Here is a 15,849-nt window from a genome sequence, read left to right as displayed (position 1 = left end):
ATATAAAGTAATAAAAGTAAGCCAAATTTATCAAATGAGTTATTGGTGTGGTGGAAATATAGTGTGTAATGTTCTTGGTGTCTGTAGTTTGAAACCATCGCGGTGTTGCGATGTTGCTTTACGTTGATTTTTCTTCTTTACATATATATATCAATGAACAAAGGGTTAGGGGTCATAGAAATCTAGAGCCCCACTTCAAAGGCTCACCTAGGGCTCTCAAATTCTCAAGGTCGGCCCTAATGGGGTAATAATAGATATGGGGTCTATTGACTTAATTTATATGTTTCCAGAAGTGATTTTCGCACTATTCTTTCCTCTTTGTATGTTTTCCTTATTTTCTTCAAGTATTTAGATTGAATGAGTGAAGAATATAAATGAGTAATGAACATGAACAAAATGAGGAATGCAGAAGAAGAAAATACGAGTATGAAAATCATTATCCTTTATTTACTTCGAATTTGTAAATGCTTCAATTGTATTGTTCTCACTAGGAGGAAATATATATAGTCGGACAACCCTAATCACAATTAATCTAGGAAATAATCTAAAAAAACTTATTAAGGAAATCCTCAATACAATCATTACAATATTTAACTTCGTATGCTAATATATTTGTGCCATAGTTTCCCTCGAAAACCTATCATTGCTCATTGGCTTATGGGACAACAAAAATAAGTGGTTTCATTATCATAATCCTACATGAGATAGAAAATTCAAACAACCGATCTCGACTGCATAAATAAATACTCTTAATCATATAAACTACAAACTTGTTGTATTGTAACCCATTTTTGTGAAATTAGAGACATTAAATTTATGGCTACGTGGGATAATTTAATAATCTTCTATCAAATGTGTTGCTTTGATTTCTTTGGGCCAAACAAAACAAGTATACCATGCCCATAAACATACATATTCAAGAAAGATTGAATTCATGTATGTATTATGAGGCATGGAAGTGCAATAAAAGCACACAGCACACTTTTGCAGATGCCCCAGCCACCAAGAATCAACAAATCTAAAATTTGAGATCTTATTGTGGAGAAGAGCTTATATGGAACGAGTTCACGATTACTGTGACGTCCTAGTCCAATAAAACAATGATATGTGTAAGTTTTTCACCACGTCTTTATTTTAGTAGATAGAGATGTCACATGATGATGAACTTGTTCTATGTAAGTTGCTCTCCTTATTGTGTGTCAGTTATGCTTGAAAGTGATAGACGGAGTAGGATTCTCTCCCTTCTAAATTCCCTCCCCTTCTCTCATCTCTCACTTTCCTCTTTTTCTTCTTATCTTTATAAAGAAGTCAACATAAAATTTTAACGTGATTCAAATAGGAAGAAACTAGAGGGGAGAAGAATTTGAAGGGAAAAAAAAATCCTATTCCGTAGTAGACTTGGGACAAAGAAAGAAAAAGGGAAAAGAGATGACTAGGTCGGGTTGAATTATTGCAGATTTTAAGAAGGGTTTGGTTGGTCGGACGGTGAAGTAAATATTGGGCAACATAATTAAAAGGGGTCACCCACAAAGTGGGTTAGATAAGATATAATTAGTTGAGGGAATGACAATTAGGAACTGTCTCTGATCTGTTGCCTGTCGACAATAAAAAGCGACTCTAAGCTAAGAAGGTCTTTCACTTTGTGAGGGTCGGAGAGGAACGTTTTTCCTACATAACCTTATTCTTATTTTGCAAAGAAGTTATTTTCATGATTCGAACATGTGATAATGCGATAGTTTAAGTTCACCGGAAAAAAAAAAAGACTTGAATTTGAGTACAGAGAAACGGACACACTACACTGTCCTAACTCAGATATGGAATTTCAGTTCTACTTTGTTGTTAAGAGCCATGTGTTTGTTACAGTTATTGATCTCCCATGATACATCATGAGTTTTAACATAGAAAGATTGTGCACAGTTCAACATTTGATTTGACATGATATTGTTCAACCACCATCATTCATTATTATGATGAGTAAAGCATTACGGGTTGTGATGTCTCCCAATAATGCTACCAAATGAAGGTAATAGTGCACAACTGTGAAAATTTGTTGCGTTGTTATCCATCTTCTACCTCCATTTTGGATAAAATTTCGAAATTCGCCTTTATTTTTCTTCAACGCACCATGAGTTGATATAGTGAGTTATCCAATCCTAGACACCAAGGTCTTGTTTGGTGGGCATAGTGGGATAGGTTATGGCCAATTAAAATGAACTTGAGTCCAGTTCATTATTTGTTGTGTCAAAATATGAGATGAGCGTGACTGGACTGGACATGATGAGTTATGAATTTACAATATAGTAGGTTATCTAACATATCATTGTACATGAGTTATAAGTCCCTATCAATCCAATCTTATCCCTAAAAGCCCAATCTCATCCAACCCACCAAATGTGTCCTAAAAGTATAAAACTTCTAGCAATAGTCTCCGGCTTAAATAGTTAAGAGTGCATACCACGGTAATTGAGGTCATATGGTTGACAAATCTTTTTGATAATCGTTTACATGTTGGATAATTGTATAAACGGTTATACCTATACCCATAACCGTTTATAAACGGTTGACCATACCCATAACCGTGTACCCATTTAACCATAACCGTTTACCCATTTAACCATAACCATTTACCCGTTTTTGAACCCATTTATCATTTTTTTACTCATTTACCCATTTTTCACCCATCTACATTTTTTTTAACAACTTGAAAATTACAAAAGAAAAATTTGTCATAATTTTCGTTTTCTGACAATTAAACACCGTTATAAATACATTTTAGCATGCATTTCCCTATTTTAATCATTTAAGTCTTTAATTATAATCAATATGATTACAAAGTAAAGCTTCTAAAAACAAAAAGTAGTCATTATCTTGAATACTAGATGATTCAAAAGCTCCAAAATATTCCGAAACTAAACACTTTCGAACACTAATGCTTTAGCACGTTCAATCACAAAGTCTCACCGACTCGTTGTCACCAAAAGAGGCATACAATAGAAATGTATAAATTGAATTAGTATCCCATTTAGGAACACCAACACCAATTAGCATGAATCCAACAGAGATAAGTGATCACAGAGTAATATCCATAACCGATATAACTGTTATATTAAATTAAATGGGTAAATGGATACCCGTTATAACCACGAGTAATACCCATAACCGATTGAATAAATTAATTTAACATATAGTTAATTAGTTATGACCACGAAACTGTTTAGCATTTAAAAAACATATGAATTCATCAACCCTAAACGTATAAATAGACACTTTATCATTGTCAAAAATCGATCCCTCCAGCAATTCTTTTCATTAAAAAAAATTAATAAGATTTTGAAAAATAATGGGTAATTTTACATATATTAAATTAAATGGGTAAATGGATACTCGTTATAATCGCAAGTAATACCTATAACCGATGAATACCCGTTATAACAGTGAGTAATACCCATAACCGCCCATTTAAATTTCATAGATAAACGGTTATACCCATAACGTTTGTTCGTTTAAACGGTTACCCATAATCGTAACCATGAACTTTAAATAGGCGGGTAACCGCGGTTACCCAAACCCATAGATATTTTACCTATCCCTACACTCACCAAGTAACTACAAGTAAGATTTTCTTTCTTCAAGGGTCAATGCAGACTAACAATACCCAGCATATTATTTGAAGCCCAGTAATTTCATGGGCTGGACAATCGATGGAACGTGTAGACATTGGACAATATGGTTTCCAAAGGTGATTGATTCTGCATCGAATACATAGGCCCAAAAAAGAGAACATGGTGATTAGGGGGGAATTTTGTTTCATTCACAACTCCTTCACTTATTAACACAACTCCTTCCAAGGGTGATTGATTCTATATGAAATATTATCTTACCAAAGTGCTTTTAAATGACTAAAAGCATTTTTAGAGAAGTATTTTTTAAATCAATTTTTAGTGAAAATGCAAGTTAACCTTGGAAAAACACTTAAAGTGTTTCTAGTAGGAAGCACTTCATGCGGACTGATTCATGTCATTTAAAAGTATTTTTCAAACAAGCCCTATAATAGTGGTGTTTTGGTCTTCCGAATGAAATTTTATACATTGGATGGATTATTGAATTTTGACACAAAATCTCATATCTTTAACTCGAGCTGACCTTAAACTCGTATATTTTAAACTTGAGCTTGAAATTCCAAACCTCAAACCTTTAACCCTAAATCCTAAATCTTGGACTCTTAACACTAATATCTAGGTTTTATACTGAAATTTGAACTATGAACCCAAATTCCAAAATAACCTTCCTTGGACATTTGACATGAAATATGAGCCTCAGATCTGTACCTCGAGCTCTGAATCACAAACCCAAAACACTTCACTTAACACTCAATTTAAAGCTAAACTTTGTGCGTTGGAAATTAAATCAAACCAAACTTTAACCTAAACATAATTTTGAACCCTCCCAAGAAAAAATAACTCATGAATTTGTAGTGTATACATTTATTAAAAATAATATCCTAATGGATAGGTTGTTAGGTTTCTACATATGCGTCTTGAGTTTAAAACTCATCAATATCATAAATTATAATAATAAGCTCGAACTCGTCCCTTCATTAATAATAATAATAAATAAATAAAATGAAAAAAAAATACTAGCCAAGAAGAAAAGAATTGAAATTAACAAGAAAATTGACTGTTTTTAATTTTCTTAATTTTTTTAAGATTATTTATTTAGGAAAACTAATGAAAAAAATTTGAAAATTTTGAGTTTTAACGATAAATATAAAATAAAGGGTTAAAGTAAATAGTATTAAAATTAATTTTTTTATGTAAAAATATGATTTTTCGTTGAAATGATGAGTAACGGAAACTTTGTTAAAGTTCCTATTTATTTTACATATTTCACCCTCCCTCCAATTGCCCTGCAGCGTCTTTTTCCCGCATTTTCTTTCCCCTCTCCCTCTCTTCTTCTCCATCCAAATCCGACCAGTATTTACGCCCACACCCCCCCCCCCCAATTCGCAGACACGCAGAAAACAAACGCTTTAAATTTTGAAAATTAAAAAAAAAAAACCGAAATGGGCAAACGAGGCCGCAAGCCCAAAACCCCCACCTCCGAAACCCTAGATTTACCCGCCACCGCCATGGCATCCCCACCGGCCCCGCCGGTTACGACGGCCACAACCGCAGTTGACGACGTTTTCTCCGTCAGCAACGTGGAGATAATCGAGCAGCCTCAGGCCTCGCAGCCCCAACACGAAGGTCGCCGCCGCGGTCGACCTAAGAAGCTCCAAAAGCTCTCCGACAAGCCCGAGGCCATGGCCCCTTCCCGGAGGATCCTTCGGGCGGTCGACAATGGTGACCACAAGGGGGCGGTGGGGCCGACCTTGACGGTTTCGGATCCTGGTGAGGCGTGGGAGGGCGGGGCGAGGGTGGTGCCGGCCATGGATGCGGTGGTGAAGGTGTTTTGTACGCATACAGAGCCGAATTTCTCGCTGCCGTGGCAGAGGAAGAGGCAGTACAGCTCGAGCAGCAGTGGGTTTGTGATTGGTGGGAGGAGGGTGCTGACCAATGCGCACTCTGTGGAGCATTATACGCAGGTCAAGCTCAAGAAGCGTGGCTCCGATACTAAGTACTTGGCCACTGTTCTCGCCATTGGCACCGAGTGCGATATTGGTATTCAAAAGCTTTCCTTTTTATGTAGTTTTCCTTCTTTCTGATTATCATTGTTAATACTTTTTGAATTTTCACTGATTCATGATGTATTTTTTATGAATGGGGATGATGTATAGGGTAGAAAACCCTCATACTTTCTGCTTAAGGGGCTGTTTTACTTGGGGTTTTTAGTGTTTGTTCTGCATTGTTACGTAGTAAAATTTGCGTGGTGAAGATATAGGAAGTGATTTGTTTTTGGAAGGGAAGGAGAATTTCCATGTTTACCTTAGGGGGAGTAGAACAGTTTGATATAAGGTATTAGAAAAGCTGAGAATAAATCGCATAGTAAATGAAGGCACAGGGGATGAAAAACTAATTCAACGGATGAATTTCATTTGTCGTATGTGATGTGGGGAAAGGTGTGAATTTCTCAACGTGGGTGGAGATGGAGGGATTGTGAGTGAATGTCCATGCACATTATGCATTAATACCCGTTAGTTGGATTAAACTAATTATGGAAATCAAGTTTTGGTTACTGATTGAGCTTATTTGGATATTGTGTAATGGAAAACTGTTGTTTATATGGTGTTGCAGCCATGCTTACTGTTGATGACAACGAGTTTTGGAAAGGAGTGTCACCAGTGGAGTTTGGGGATTTGCCTGCGCTTCAAGATGCTGTTACTGTTGTGGGTTACCCAATTGGAGGAGACACAATTTCAGTGACGAGTGGTGTTGTGTCACGAATAGAGATTCTATCCTATGTTCATGGATCGACTGAACTACTGGGTTTGCAGGTAATGAGAAAGTAATTCTATCACTTCTGTTGGACATCTGGCTTATCAGTGGAGCATTTTTTCTAATGTCATGTTTCTTACCGTTTGGGTTTTTCCAGATAGATGCTGCCATTAACTCTGGAAACTCAGGTGGGCCTGCTTTTAATGACAAGGGAAATTGCGTCGGTATTGCATTTCAGTCCCTCAAACATGAAGATGCAGAGAATATTGGTTATGTCATACCAACACCAGTCATTATGCACTTCATCCAAGATTATGAGAAGAATGGAGCATATACAGGTAAATTTGTTACAATTGATGTGTTTTAAGTATTTAAATTTTTATAAATTGTCATTGGCATAGTATTGCCAGTTCTGCACGTCCTTTGAATCTTATGATTATCTATAATGTGCTAGGATTTCCAATTCTTGGGGTTGAGTGGCAGAAGATGGAAAATCCAGATTTGCGTATGGCAATGGGCATGAAACCTGATCAGAAGGGTGTTCGTATAAGAAGAGTTGATCCCACTGCTCCGGAATCTCATGTTCTGAAGCCATCTGATATCATTCTCAGCTTTGATGGAGTTAATATTGCCAATGATGGAACAGGCATGTGTACTTCTTATATTCCTGCTACATTCATATATATATATATATATATATATATATATATGTATTATGGGTATATGTTTATGGCATACATCTGTAATATGTTTAGCAAGCGAAAAACTCGCATTCATGAAAGAATTTATTATTCTTTATTTTATTTGTTTATTATAGGTAGTGAAGTTCACTAATATAATGTGTGACATGTTTTACCTTTCTGTTTCCCTTTCTTAAATTATTATCGTACTCTATGTGACTTAGCACTTTGCTGTTTTCCACAATGATTTTCAGTTCCTTTTCGGCATGGAGAACGCATAGGTTTTAGTTACCTTGTCTCCCAGAAATATACTGGAGATAATTCAGCGGTTAAAGTTCTGCGCAATTCTGATATTCTCAATTTTGACATCAAACTTGCATCCCACAAAAGGCTAATCCCAGCACACAACAAGGGCAGACCTCCTTCATATTATATAATTGCAGGATTTGTCTTTACAGCTGTGTCTGTTCCTTATCTTCGATCTGAGGTTAGTAGCTCACCTTTAATCCCCTTAATGAGCTTAAACCTCTTTCTTACATCTGCTTAATGGAAGTTAAGGAGAGGGTTTTGATTAATTAGTACTGCATGCAACTATTGTGCATCTACAGTGTCCATATGTATGTGTCTGCTCGTGTGTGTAATTAATACTGAAATGATCTGACACAATGAATTAACGTGACATAACTCAATTTCCATCTTTAGACCATACATGGCTATACGTGTGCGCGCGCCTGTGTGTGTAACTAATATCTTAAAAAGTTTATGATAATGCATCTCAAATTAAGAGCAAAATGCAAGCTATCTCAATCCAACTGTTTCTGCTTGTATTTACAGTATGGAAAGGAATATGAATTTGAAGCTCCTGTCAAGCTTTTGGACAAGATGCTGCATTCAATGCCACAATCACCAGATGAGCAGCTCGTCGTTGTTTCACAGGTCCTTGTGGCTGACATCAACATCGGTTATGAAGAAATAGTTAACACCCAGGTCAGGGATTTATTTTTGGATGTTAGTAGTTGATACACTTCAAATAACCTGTTGTTGGATGACTTACTCTGATGTTTGTGTAGGTTCTTGCTTTAAATGGTAAGCCTGTGAAAAACCTGAAGAACTTGGCAAGCATGGTAGAGAGCTGCGAGGATGAATTTTTGAAATTTGATTTAGAATACCAACAGGTTCTCTCCTCCTCTCCGTCTTACCCCCTTTCCCCTCCTTTGTACACGTTTGCATGTGGTTTTCTGTCTGTATCGTACGCTACGCTAATTTCTGGCATATATCCAGGTGGTGGTTCTCCGAACAAAAACTGCTAAAGCAGCTACTCTAGATATTCTTGCTACACATTGCATACCCTCAGCAATGTCTGATGATCTGAAGACTTGAGGTTGGACCGAATGCATGCGGATTTTTTGTACCCCTCGTCTACAAAGTGTCAAATAGAAACTGTAAGACTCTGGAGGAGGGTAGGCATACTAGGCTACTAGCTATGTTTTCACAGTTCCGATATTGTTTCCTGGCGGGCTGTTAAGACTTGCGGTTAGAAAAATTCAGTAGGTGTAGGTGCCTCATTGAGGATTGTTGTTTTATCTCTTCTTTCAAGGGATGGATGTAACCGTATGAGGACATAAATTTGAGCAATCGCCCTCAAATTTTGGTTTTTAACAAGTTTTCTATAATGCATGAGGCATATGTTCAACTGGCAGTGTCTTACCTTCTTTTCATTTCTTATAGGGGTTTGGAAGGGGATATTTTGCTTATTATTTTCCTGCAGAAAGTTTCCTGTAAAGAGCTAGCCTAGTTACGTTACTCCTTTGTTCTCAAACTTCGACTAACGTAAAAAATTGTAGCTAGTTTACTAGAGATGCTCTAAACGTGCTTGGAAAAAATGCTCTATCGACGTTGTCGTGGTGGTGGTTGTGGTCACTACTGCATCTATTGCATGAGTGAATTATCAAATCACTGGTGTAGATTTAAGAACAAAATGATATGATGTGACTGCCTACATATCTTGGGAAGAGAAACAAACCTCGTGTAGTTCGTGTTATCTTTTATTTTACTTGATTTGGAGGCGATGACGCACGCGCGTGCGCCCGGGGGGGGGGGGGTGTGCCCACCTTAGGGTGATCGGGACTGGGTTCCTCGTGACTACATCCATTGCTTGCCTATTCCTTGCCCTCTCTTGCACTTCGTAGATGCAGTTTATGTTAAGTGTTGGTTTCTTTGCTAGTCGTCTATCCTCGCCATCAATGTGCGGCTTATCAAATCGGTCTATTTCCCTGGGTTTGACCGAGCTTTTCTTTCTTGCTTTATCCCTTGATTTTAAAATTGAAATAATAGAAAAATAATATAAACTAATAGCGAGGGCTTCAATGAGATTTGGAATGTCCTAAATATATTTTAGAAAACATGTGGTGCGACTAGAACGACTCAAATTTTGGCCTTGTAATGAATCTTGTAAAAGTTCTTTAAATCAATAGCAAAACGTGGGTTATAACTCACATTTTTGTGAAAAATTGAAATTTTTAGTTTTAGGAAATATTTTGCATGAGAATTAACGAAAATGTTGCAACACCTTTGGATGTGATTTTATCCATTATTAGGTCCCGAAACTATTTTTTTATTAATTTTAAAGTTGAAAATAGAAAAAATATGAAAGCTAATAGTGGGGCTCCCAAAGAGATTTGCAGGTGTCCGAAATCTTGGGAATGTCCTAAATTAGGTTTTGGAAGCATGTGGTGCGAATAGAATGTGACAGACCCTGACCCGGAATGTCCACTAGGACTCCAAATCGAGCTGTAATGACCAACACCTGGAAGGTGACAAAGCCATAAAGTGTGATGGTGTGCTGGTGAGCGGGAATGAACTTACTTCACACTTAACGATAGAGCATAAGTAAGTACAGTAGAGTGGATAAGGATTGTACTCTCAGAAGTAGCCACCTATCCTGATATTTGCCCAGAATCCTCGTTGATACGAATTTTTAGCAATTAAAACCTAGAGGGGCGCAAAACAGAAAGTGTGAGTGGGCAAAAACAAAGCTTTTCAAAAACCATTTCAATTATCAAAGGTAGTAACCCCTCGCCGCAAAACCTGTATAATTTCCTAATAATAGCATGCATATTTATATCTCAAAACCATATTCGAAATAATAATTCCACAAATATAAATTTCAGTAAGAAATAAGTAAGCCAATATGAAATAGTATGTCAGCCGAAGTCACCTAAAGTGACCTGTACGGCTGGGACCATAGCTTATCAATCAAATCCTGCACACGAGTCGGAACCACCTAATGTGGTCTGTACGACATGTTAGGTGTAAATAAATACGCTCAAGTGCTACGATCACGTGAAGGCTGTGCGAAGTATCACAAGTCGCCTACGAGTCGGAACCACCTAATGTGGTATGTACGACGGGGTTGACACCTGCCTTGGATCCAAGGTGAGCGTGTGGTGCGGGAGGTGAACGATCACGTGAAGGCTAGGCCCTAACCTCAGGCAGAGCACTAACACTGGGGTGCATGATAATAAGCTCTAAATACATCTCAACACAATTATACTCACTACCATCACTACCATCAATATACTTACCTGAGGCTTACCTGAGCGTCTGCAGCGTCAATCAACAATATATATAACCATACTAATGCATAATCTAACATAGAGAGCATTTGACATGGCATTTCAAAATATAAAACCATTTAATTAAGTTTTCTGGGAAAAATACCAAGTGTGTGTGTGTGTGTGTGTCTATATATATATATATACTGAAAACCAAAAGCCTACTCACCTGGAGTTCGCACTACCATTCCCTAGCACACACATCGAGGCATCATGAACGATCGGTGCCTAGAACAATTATCAAATCATGTCTCAAAAATCTTAATGATAGAGTATATAACTTATATAAAACACATTCCTACGTAGTTCGATCCGGAAGATCCGCATCACGGATTTCCGATCCCTTACTTCCAAAGATCCACATTAAACGTCTAGAACAACATCCTAAAGTTTCATTATGATCCAATGGTCGGATCTCCGCCAATTGCCAAAACCAAGTGGCGGTTGATATTTTATTTTATGAACTTACAAATCCAATTTGGGAAGATCCGTATATCGGATTCTCGATCCGTGAGTTCCTATGGTCCTCAAATATTACGTACTATAACGTATTAAAGTTTGGTGACAATCTAACAGTCGGATCATCGATTCATATAATGACCTATTAACGTATCGTAGAGAATTTAGATTCCAACAATCAACCTACGTCATACAATTACCAAAACTGAACTCAAGGCATCTGATTTAGCCTAAGAATAACATCGACGGCCCCCTAGCCACGCGCCGCTGCACGCGTCGCCGTGGGTGGCGGTCGGCCGTCCCGACTCGCCAGAAAATCCAACTATTTCCAAAATTACCAAAATTTACAGGAGTGAAGATCTCAATGAGTAGAGTAAACATTATACCTGTGACTAAGTCTAATTTGGCCTGAAAAGGCCCCAATTTACCTCGAACCCTCCGGAACCCTAGAATTAGGCGTGATTCGATTCGACCTCCAAACTTGCTCCGACGCCTCCACCACTGCTTGGGCTTTGTTTTTGGATTCTAGGGGAGTGTTCTAGTGGTGGTAATTGGAGGAGATGGTTTCACAATTGGTAGATCACGAGCAAGGATTCCCATGCACCCACAATGCGAATTTCCTAGTTTCAAGGCCAAATTCTCTCCAATTTGGGGTGGAATAGGTAGAGGGAAGAATTCTAGGATGATTCCAAGTGATGAAGGATCCTAATTTTCCGGAGAACCATCGGAAAATGCACTGGAATTAATGGTGCCGCCGGGTCGGCCCGAAATGGAAAATCGGGTAGAGGGATCCGGTGTATCCCTCTCCCTCCTTTCCCCTCCTGTTTCCCTCTTTTGGTTGGTCACTCACCTTCCTCTCTCCACTCCCCATTCGGCCACTCTCTCTTTCTCCTGGTTCTTAGAAGCATTCTATTCCTCTATTCTCTTTCGCTACCATCAGGCAGCCTTCACTTTTTTTTTTCCAGCTTTAAAATAACTAAAAGAATTTAATATAAAAATTATAAAAGATATATAAAAAATAAATAGTAACAAATACAAAAGTATTTCTCGGGTTTACAGTTTCGTAATACTTTAACCGTAACTCCAAATCCTCTTCTGCTTGCGCCTACGAGCTTGTATTGTCGAGTATTTCAGGAATACGCTAAAGGAATATTTCATACATCTCACTAAACGTTGATCAACGAAAGTCAATACCTTCACCTCTAAGGGCATTTTCGTAAAATCATGCTTTAAAATTTGTAAAAACATAAAATTAAAAACGGGTCGTCGCATAATGACTCTAACTTTGGCTTTTAACAAATGTTCTAAAAGTTCTCAAAATCGATCGGAAAACTGTGGGTTATAACTCACAGTTCTTGTGAAAAAATTGAAATTTCTAGCTTTCGGAAATATTTTGTGTCGGAGTTAAGAAAAATATTACATGACATTTGGACATAATCCAACTGTTTATTAGGTCCCGAAACTATTTTTATTGATTTTTAAAGTTGAAAAATAAAAAAAATATCTGTAAATTTAGGTTTTAAATCGTTGATTTCAAGTTTTTTAATATGAATTATAATAGATTTTGCACGACAAAATATATTTTAAAGAATATGAATGTGATAGTTTGTTGTTATGATAAGATAAATAAAACAAAAATTGAAAAGGAGGGATCAGTATGAAACTAGCGACCATGGGGAAGTCGCTAGTTTGCTAACGACAACCTTCAACGAGGATTAGTATCGAAGTATCAATCATATCATTTTCTATTTTTTTAAATTTTTTTCATTGAGATTTTTTTTTTCTTTCTTCTTACATTACTTTATTTAGATTAAATACCTTTAGATTTATATTCTTGTTTTCGAATTTTTTGACATGGATTATAAGAAAATTTTCATCAAAAATACATTTTGTAGAACATGAAGATGATAGTTTGGTATTGTAGTATGGGAAAAACGAAAATTTAACAAAAGTGAAAAAATAAAACATAAAAAATAAAAAAATTAATGGTTTGAGCGTAAGGAGACGTAGTCCAAACTCATGCCCTCAAGAAGGCCTAAGGCGTAGCAGAAGTAGTGGAGGCCCAAGCTGTATATATGCTCCACCCCTGGGACCAATGCTTCGTGGGAAACAATAATGGACCTGTGCGCTCGAACCCGCATTGTTTTGCGTAGTCAACCAGCCTTATTTTGCATGCACTGGCCATTCTCGTTTTCCGTGCATCGGCCCATTTTGCTTGCCAGAAGTCTGTCTCATTTTTCGGGCATGAATTGGCCGGATCTATATGGGTTAGTCGTTGTTATTAACGGGGCTCAGCATTTAACTCAAATGGAGGCAAATTGTCTGCCCTCCTGTTTGGGTGCCCTTCCCATCCCCTTCTATTTGTGTGGTCACGGTTAAGCCACGTCAACATTTTATATTCTTATTATTTTTTATTTTATTATCTCTATAAAAAAATTAATATAAAAGGTTGACGTGACTTAACCGTGACCTCACAAAATAGAAGAGGATGAGAAGGGCATGCCAATCTGACTCCAACTCAAATAACCCGCAATTCGGACCCACACCTACCGCGACCGACCGCATCCACCACCATTACTTCCATTTTCCTGCACTTTCTCGGTCTCTACTTTCTCTTCTGGTTTCCAATTTAGGGTTCGCGATCTCCAAATTGATTTGAACATTTTCTTCAATTCTCGCGTTCTGTGTATGGAGAAGATGAGCGAGGCGGAGCTCACTTAGAAGTATCTTACGAGGAGAAGAAGCAGGTCCGGAACCCATGGGTACCAGCTGGTAATTTCCCACCTCAATTCCTTCACTATTTCTCTGCAATTTGTTTTCTGTCATTGTTTTGTTCAAATTTTGAGGTTTGATTTGAGTTGGCTTATGCACAAGTGATGGGAAAGCTTCGTGCTTGTTTGAATTTTTGGTGATTTGGGATTTTATGCAAAACTAATAATTTGGAAAAGTTAATTAATTATCGGGATACTAAAATTCTGATGAAAGGGTACTTGTGAAGCTTCTATCTTGGTTAATTTATCGTTAAAATAACTATATATTTATATATTTCGAATTTGTTTGAACTTCATTGCTTCAGCTGTGGAAATTAGGGCTAATTCTTATCTGGGTTTAAGGTTTAGGGTTTAGGGCTAATTCTTATATGGGTTAAGGGTTTATGGTACATTCTCTGCCTGCAGTGGCAACGTCTTCATTTGGCAATGACAGTTAAATATTAGGGTAGAATTGTGAACCTACGTCTTTTGTTGAAATGCAACAAAGTTTTGATATTTTGAAATGATACGGGCTCCTTGTTACTTGCTCTTGAAGCCTCAAGCGATGATGTTGGCAATGAAAGTGAGGATTCGGTGACCTCACCTGCTCCTGTTTCAAAGCCCCCGGGAAAAGATAAGCAAAAGAAAGCAAAGAGAAAAGAGATGCAAGGTCCGACTGGTGTCAAGCTTTCTTCTGCAACTAAACAATTTATTGAAGGCGGAAGGGAGGCCACCAGGGAAGAAATGGTCCAAATGCGCTTGCTTTCTGAGAAGCAAGCGGATTTAAAGCAAGAAAGGTTTGAAAGAAAGCAAGCGGATTTAAAGCAAGAAAGGTTTGAAATTGAGTTAATGATGGAAGACCTCAACAAATACACTCCAAATAGGAAAAAGTACTTGCGTGATATGCAAAGGGAAATCTTGCAAAGGCATGCCGCAAGGAATATTTTTGAGAATGACGATGCATGATCTCATGTCTATTTCCCAAGTACACCATGAAATCCACCACCATGTCCACCACGAATTTCACCACCAACTCAACCAAATGATGATGAGTATTACTATGATTAGTTATTGTAGTAATTTTTATGTGGTGTTATAATTATCGTTTTTAATTTTTATTTAGTGTTTTAATTATCATTTGTATTAGTAATTGTTGTAAGATTGGAGTATATTTGATGATTTTTCATTATTTATCGGAATATAAATATTTTTATGTTAAAATGTTCTTAAAAATAAATTAAGATAATATACATAAATTTTATTGTAAGAAAAAAAGATTACGGAAAAAGAAATTTAGGCTAAATTCATTCTTTAATTAGACTAAAATTTTAAGCCAAACTTATTATGAGAAAAAAAAAAATTCTATTTTTGGGTTTAAACCTAAATTTTATGAGCTAAAAATTTAGGTTTTAACACCGTCTAAATGAGTGATTGCTAGTGTGCTAAAAAACTATTCAAAGAAATTTCTTTTGGTAGGACTTCACATCTAGCTTAAATATACTGAATCACGGTTTTCCCCAAAATTTCTTCAAAACGGTTTCTTGTTGCATATGGGATCTCTTGTTAAGAAAGCAACTTGGAACATGTTTAATGGCAAGTAGCGTCTCGTGCTATGCAAGTTTTTATCTTCTTTTTGGGGGTAGTTATGCCATTTCATGGTAAACAACATGCATGACACAAGTAGACTTCAATTATGATATTGCATGTCAATACTATGACATTGTGTAAAATTTTCCCTAAGAATGTTGTATCATTGGCAAGGACACAAAAATGGGGTGCGATCACCAAATTTTTCTCTACATGACGATTTTTAATAAAACTAACTGTTGAAATAGACAGAGGTGTAACAATCACACTAAAAAGGGTGTGGTTTCAATACTAGTCTGCTACATTATATTTTAATTATTAAATTTAATTTTCATATTATTTTCAATTTTAGTCATTCATTTTTTATGTCACCTATCATTAAAAA

General features: G+C 36.9%; 1 protein-coding gene and 1 long non-coding RNA gene across 2 annotated transcripts; both read left to right on the top strand.

Annotated features, from left to right (window-relative positions):
* The first annotated feature begins 4,896 nt into the window (after positions 1 to 4,896).
* LOC126600586 (protease Do-like 9) lies at positions 4,897 to 8,747 on the top strand. The gene is made up of 8 exons (XM_050267170.1): positions 4,897 to 5,660; positions 6,234 to 6,433; positions 6,532 to 6,712; positions 6,829 to 7,020; positions 7,309 to 7,541; positions 7,889 to 8,041; positions 8,125 to 8,229; positions 8,336 to 8,747. The coding sequence occupies exons 1-8, from the start codon at positions 5,063 to 5,065 to the stop codon at positions 8,432 to 8,434; spliced, it is 1,761 nt and encodes a 586-aa protein (XP_050123127.1). The 5' UTR covers positions 4,897 to 5,062; the 3' UTR covers positions 8,435 to 8,747.
* Positions 8,748 to 13,688: 4,941 nt separating this feature from the next.
* Positions 13,689 to 15,098, top strand: LOC126600580 (uncharacterized). The gene is made up of 2 exons (XR_007615481.1): positions 13,689 to 13,899; positions 14,434 to 15,098. It is a non-coding gene; the product is annotated as an uncharacterized LOC126600580 (long non-coding RNA).
* The last annotated feature ends 751 nt before the right edge of the window (positions 15,099 to 15,849 follow it).

The sequence above is a fragment of the Malus sylvestris genome, chromosome 14 (assembly GCF_916048215.2).
Source record: "Malus sylvestris chromosome 14, drMalSylv7.2, whole genome shotgun sequence".
Lineage (NCBI taxonomy): Eukaryota > Viridiplantae > Streptophyta > Magnoliopsida > Rosales > Rosaceae > Malus > Malus sylvestris.
This window is presented reverse-complemented; position numbering and strand designations above follow the sequence as displayed.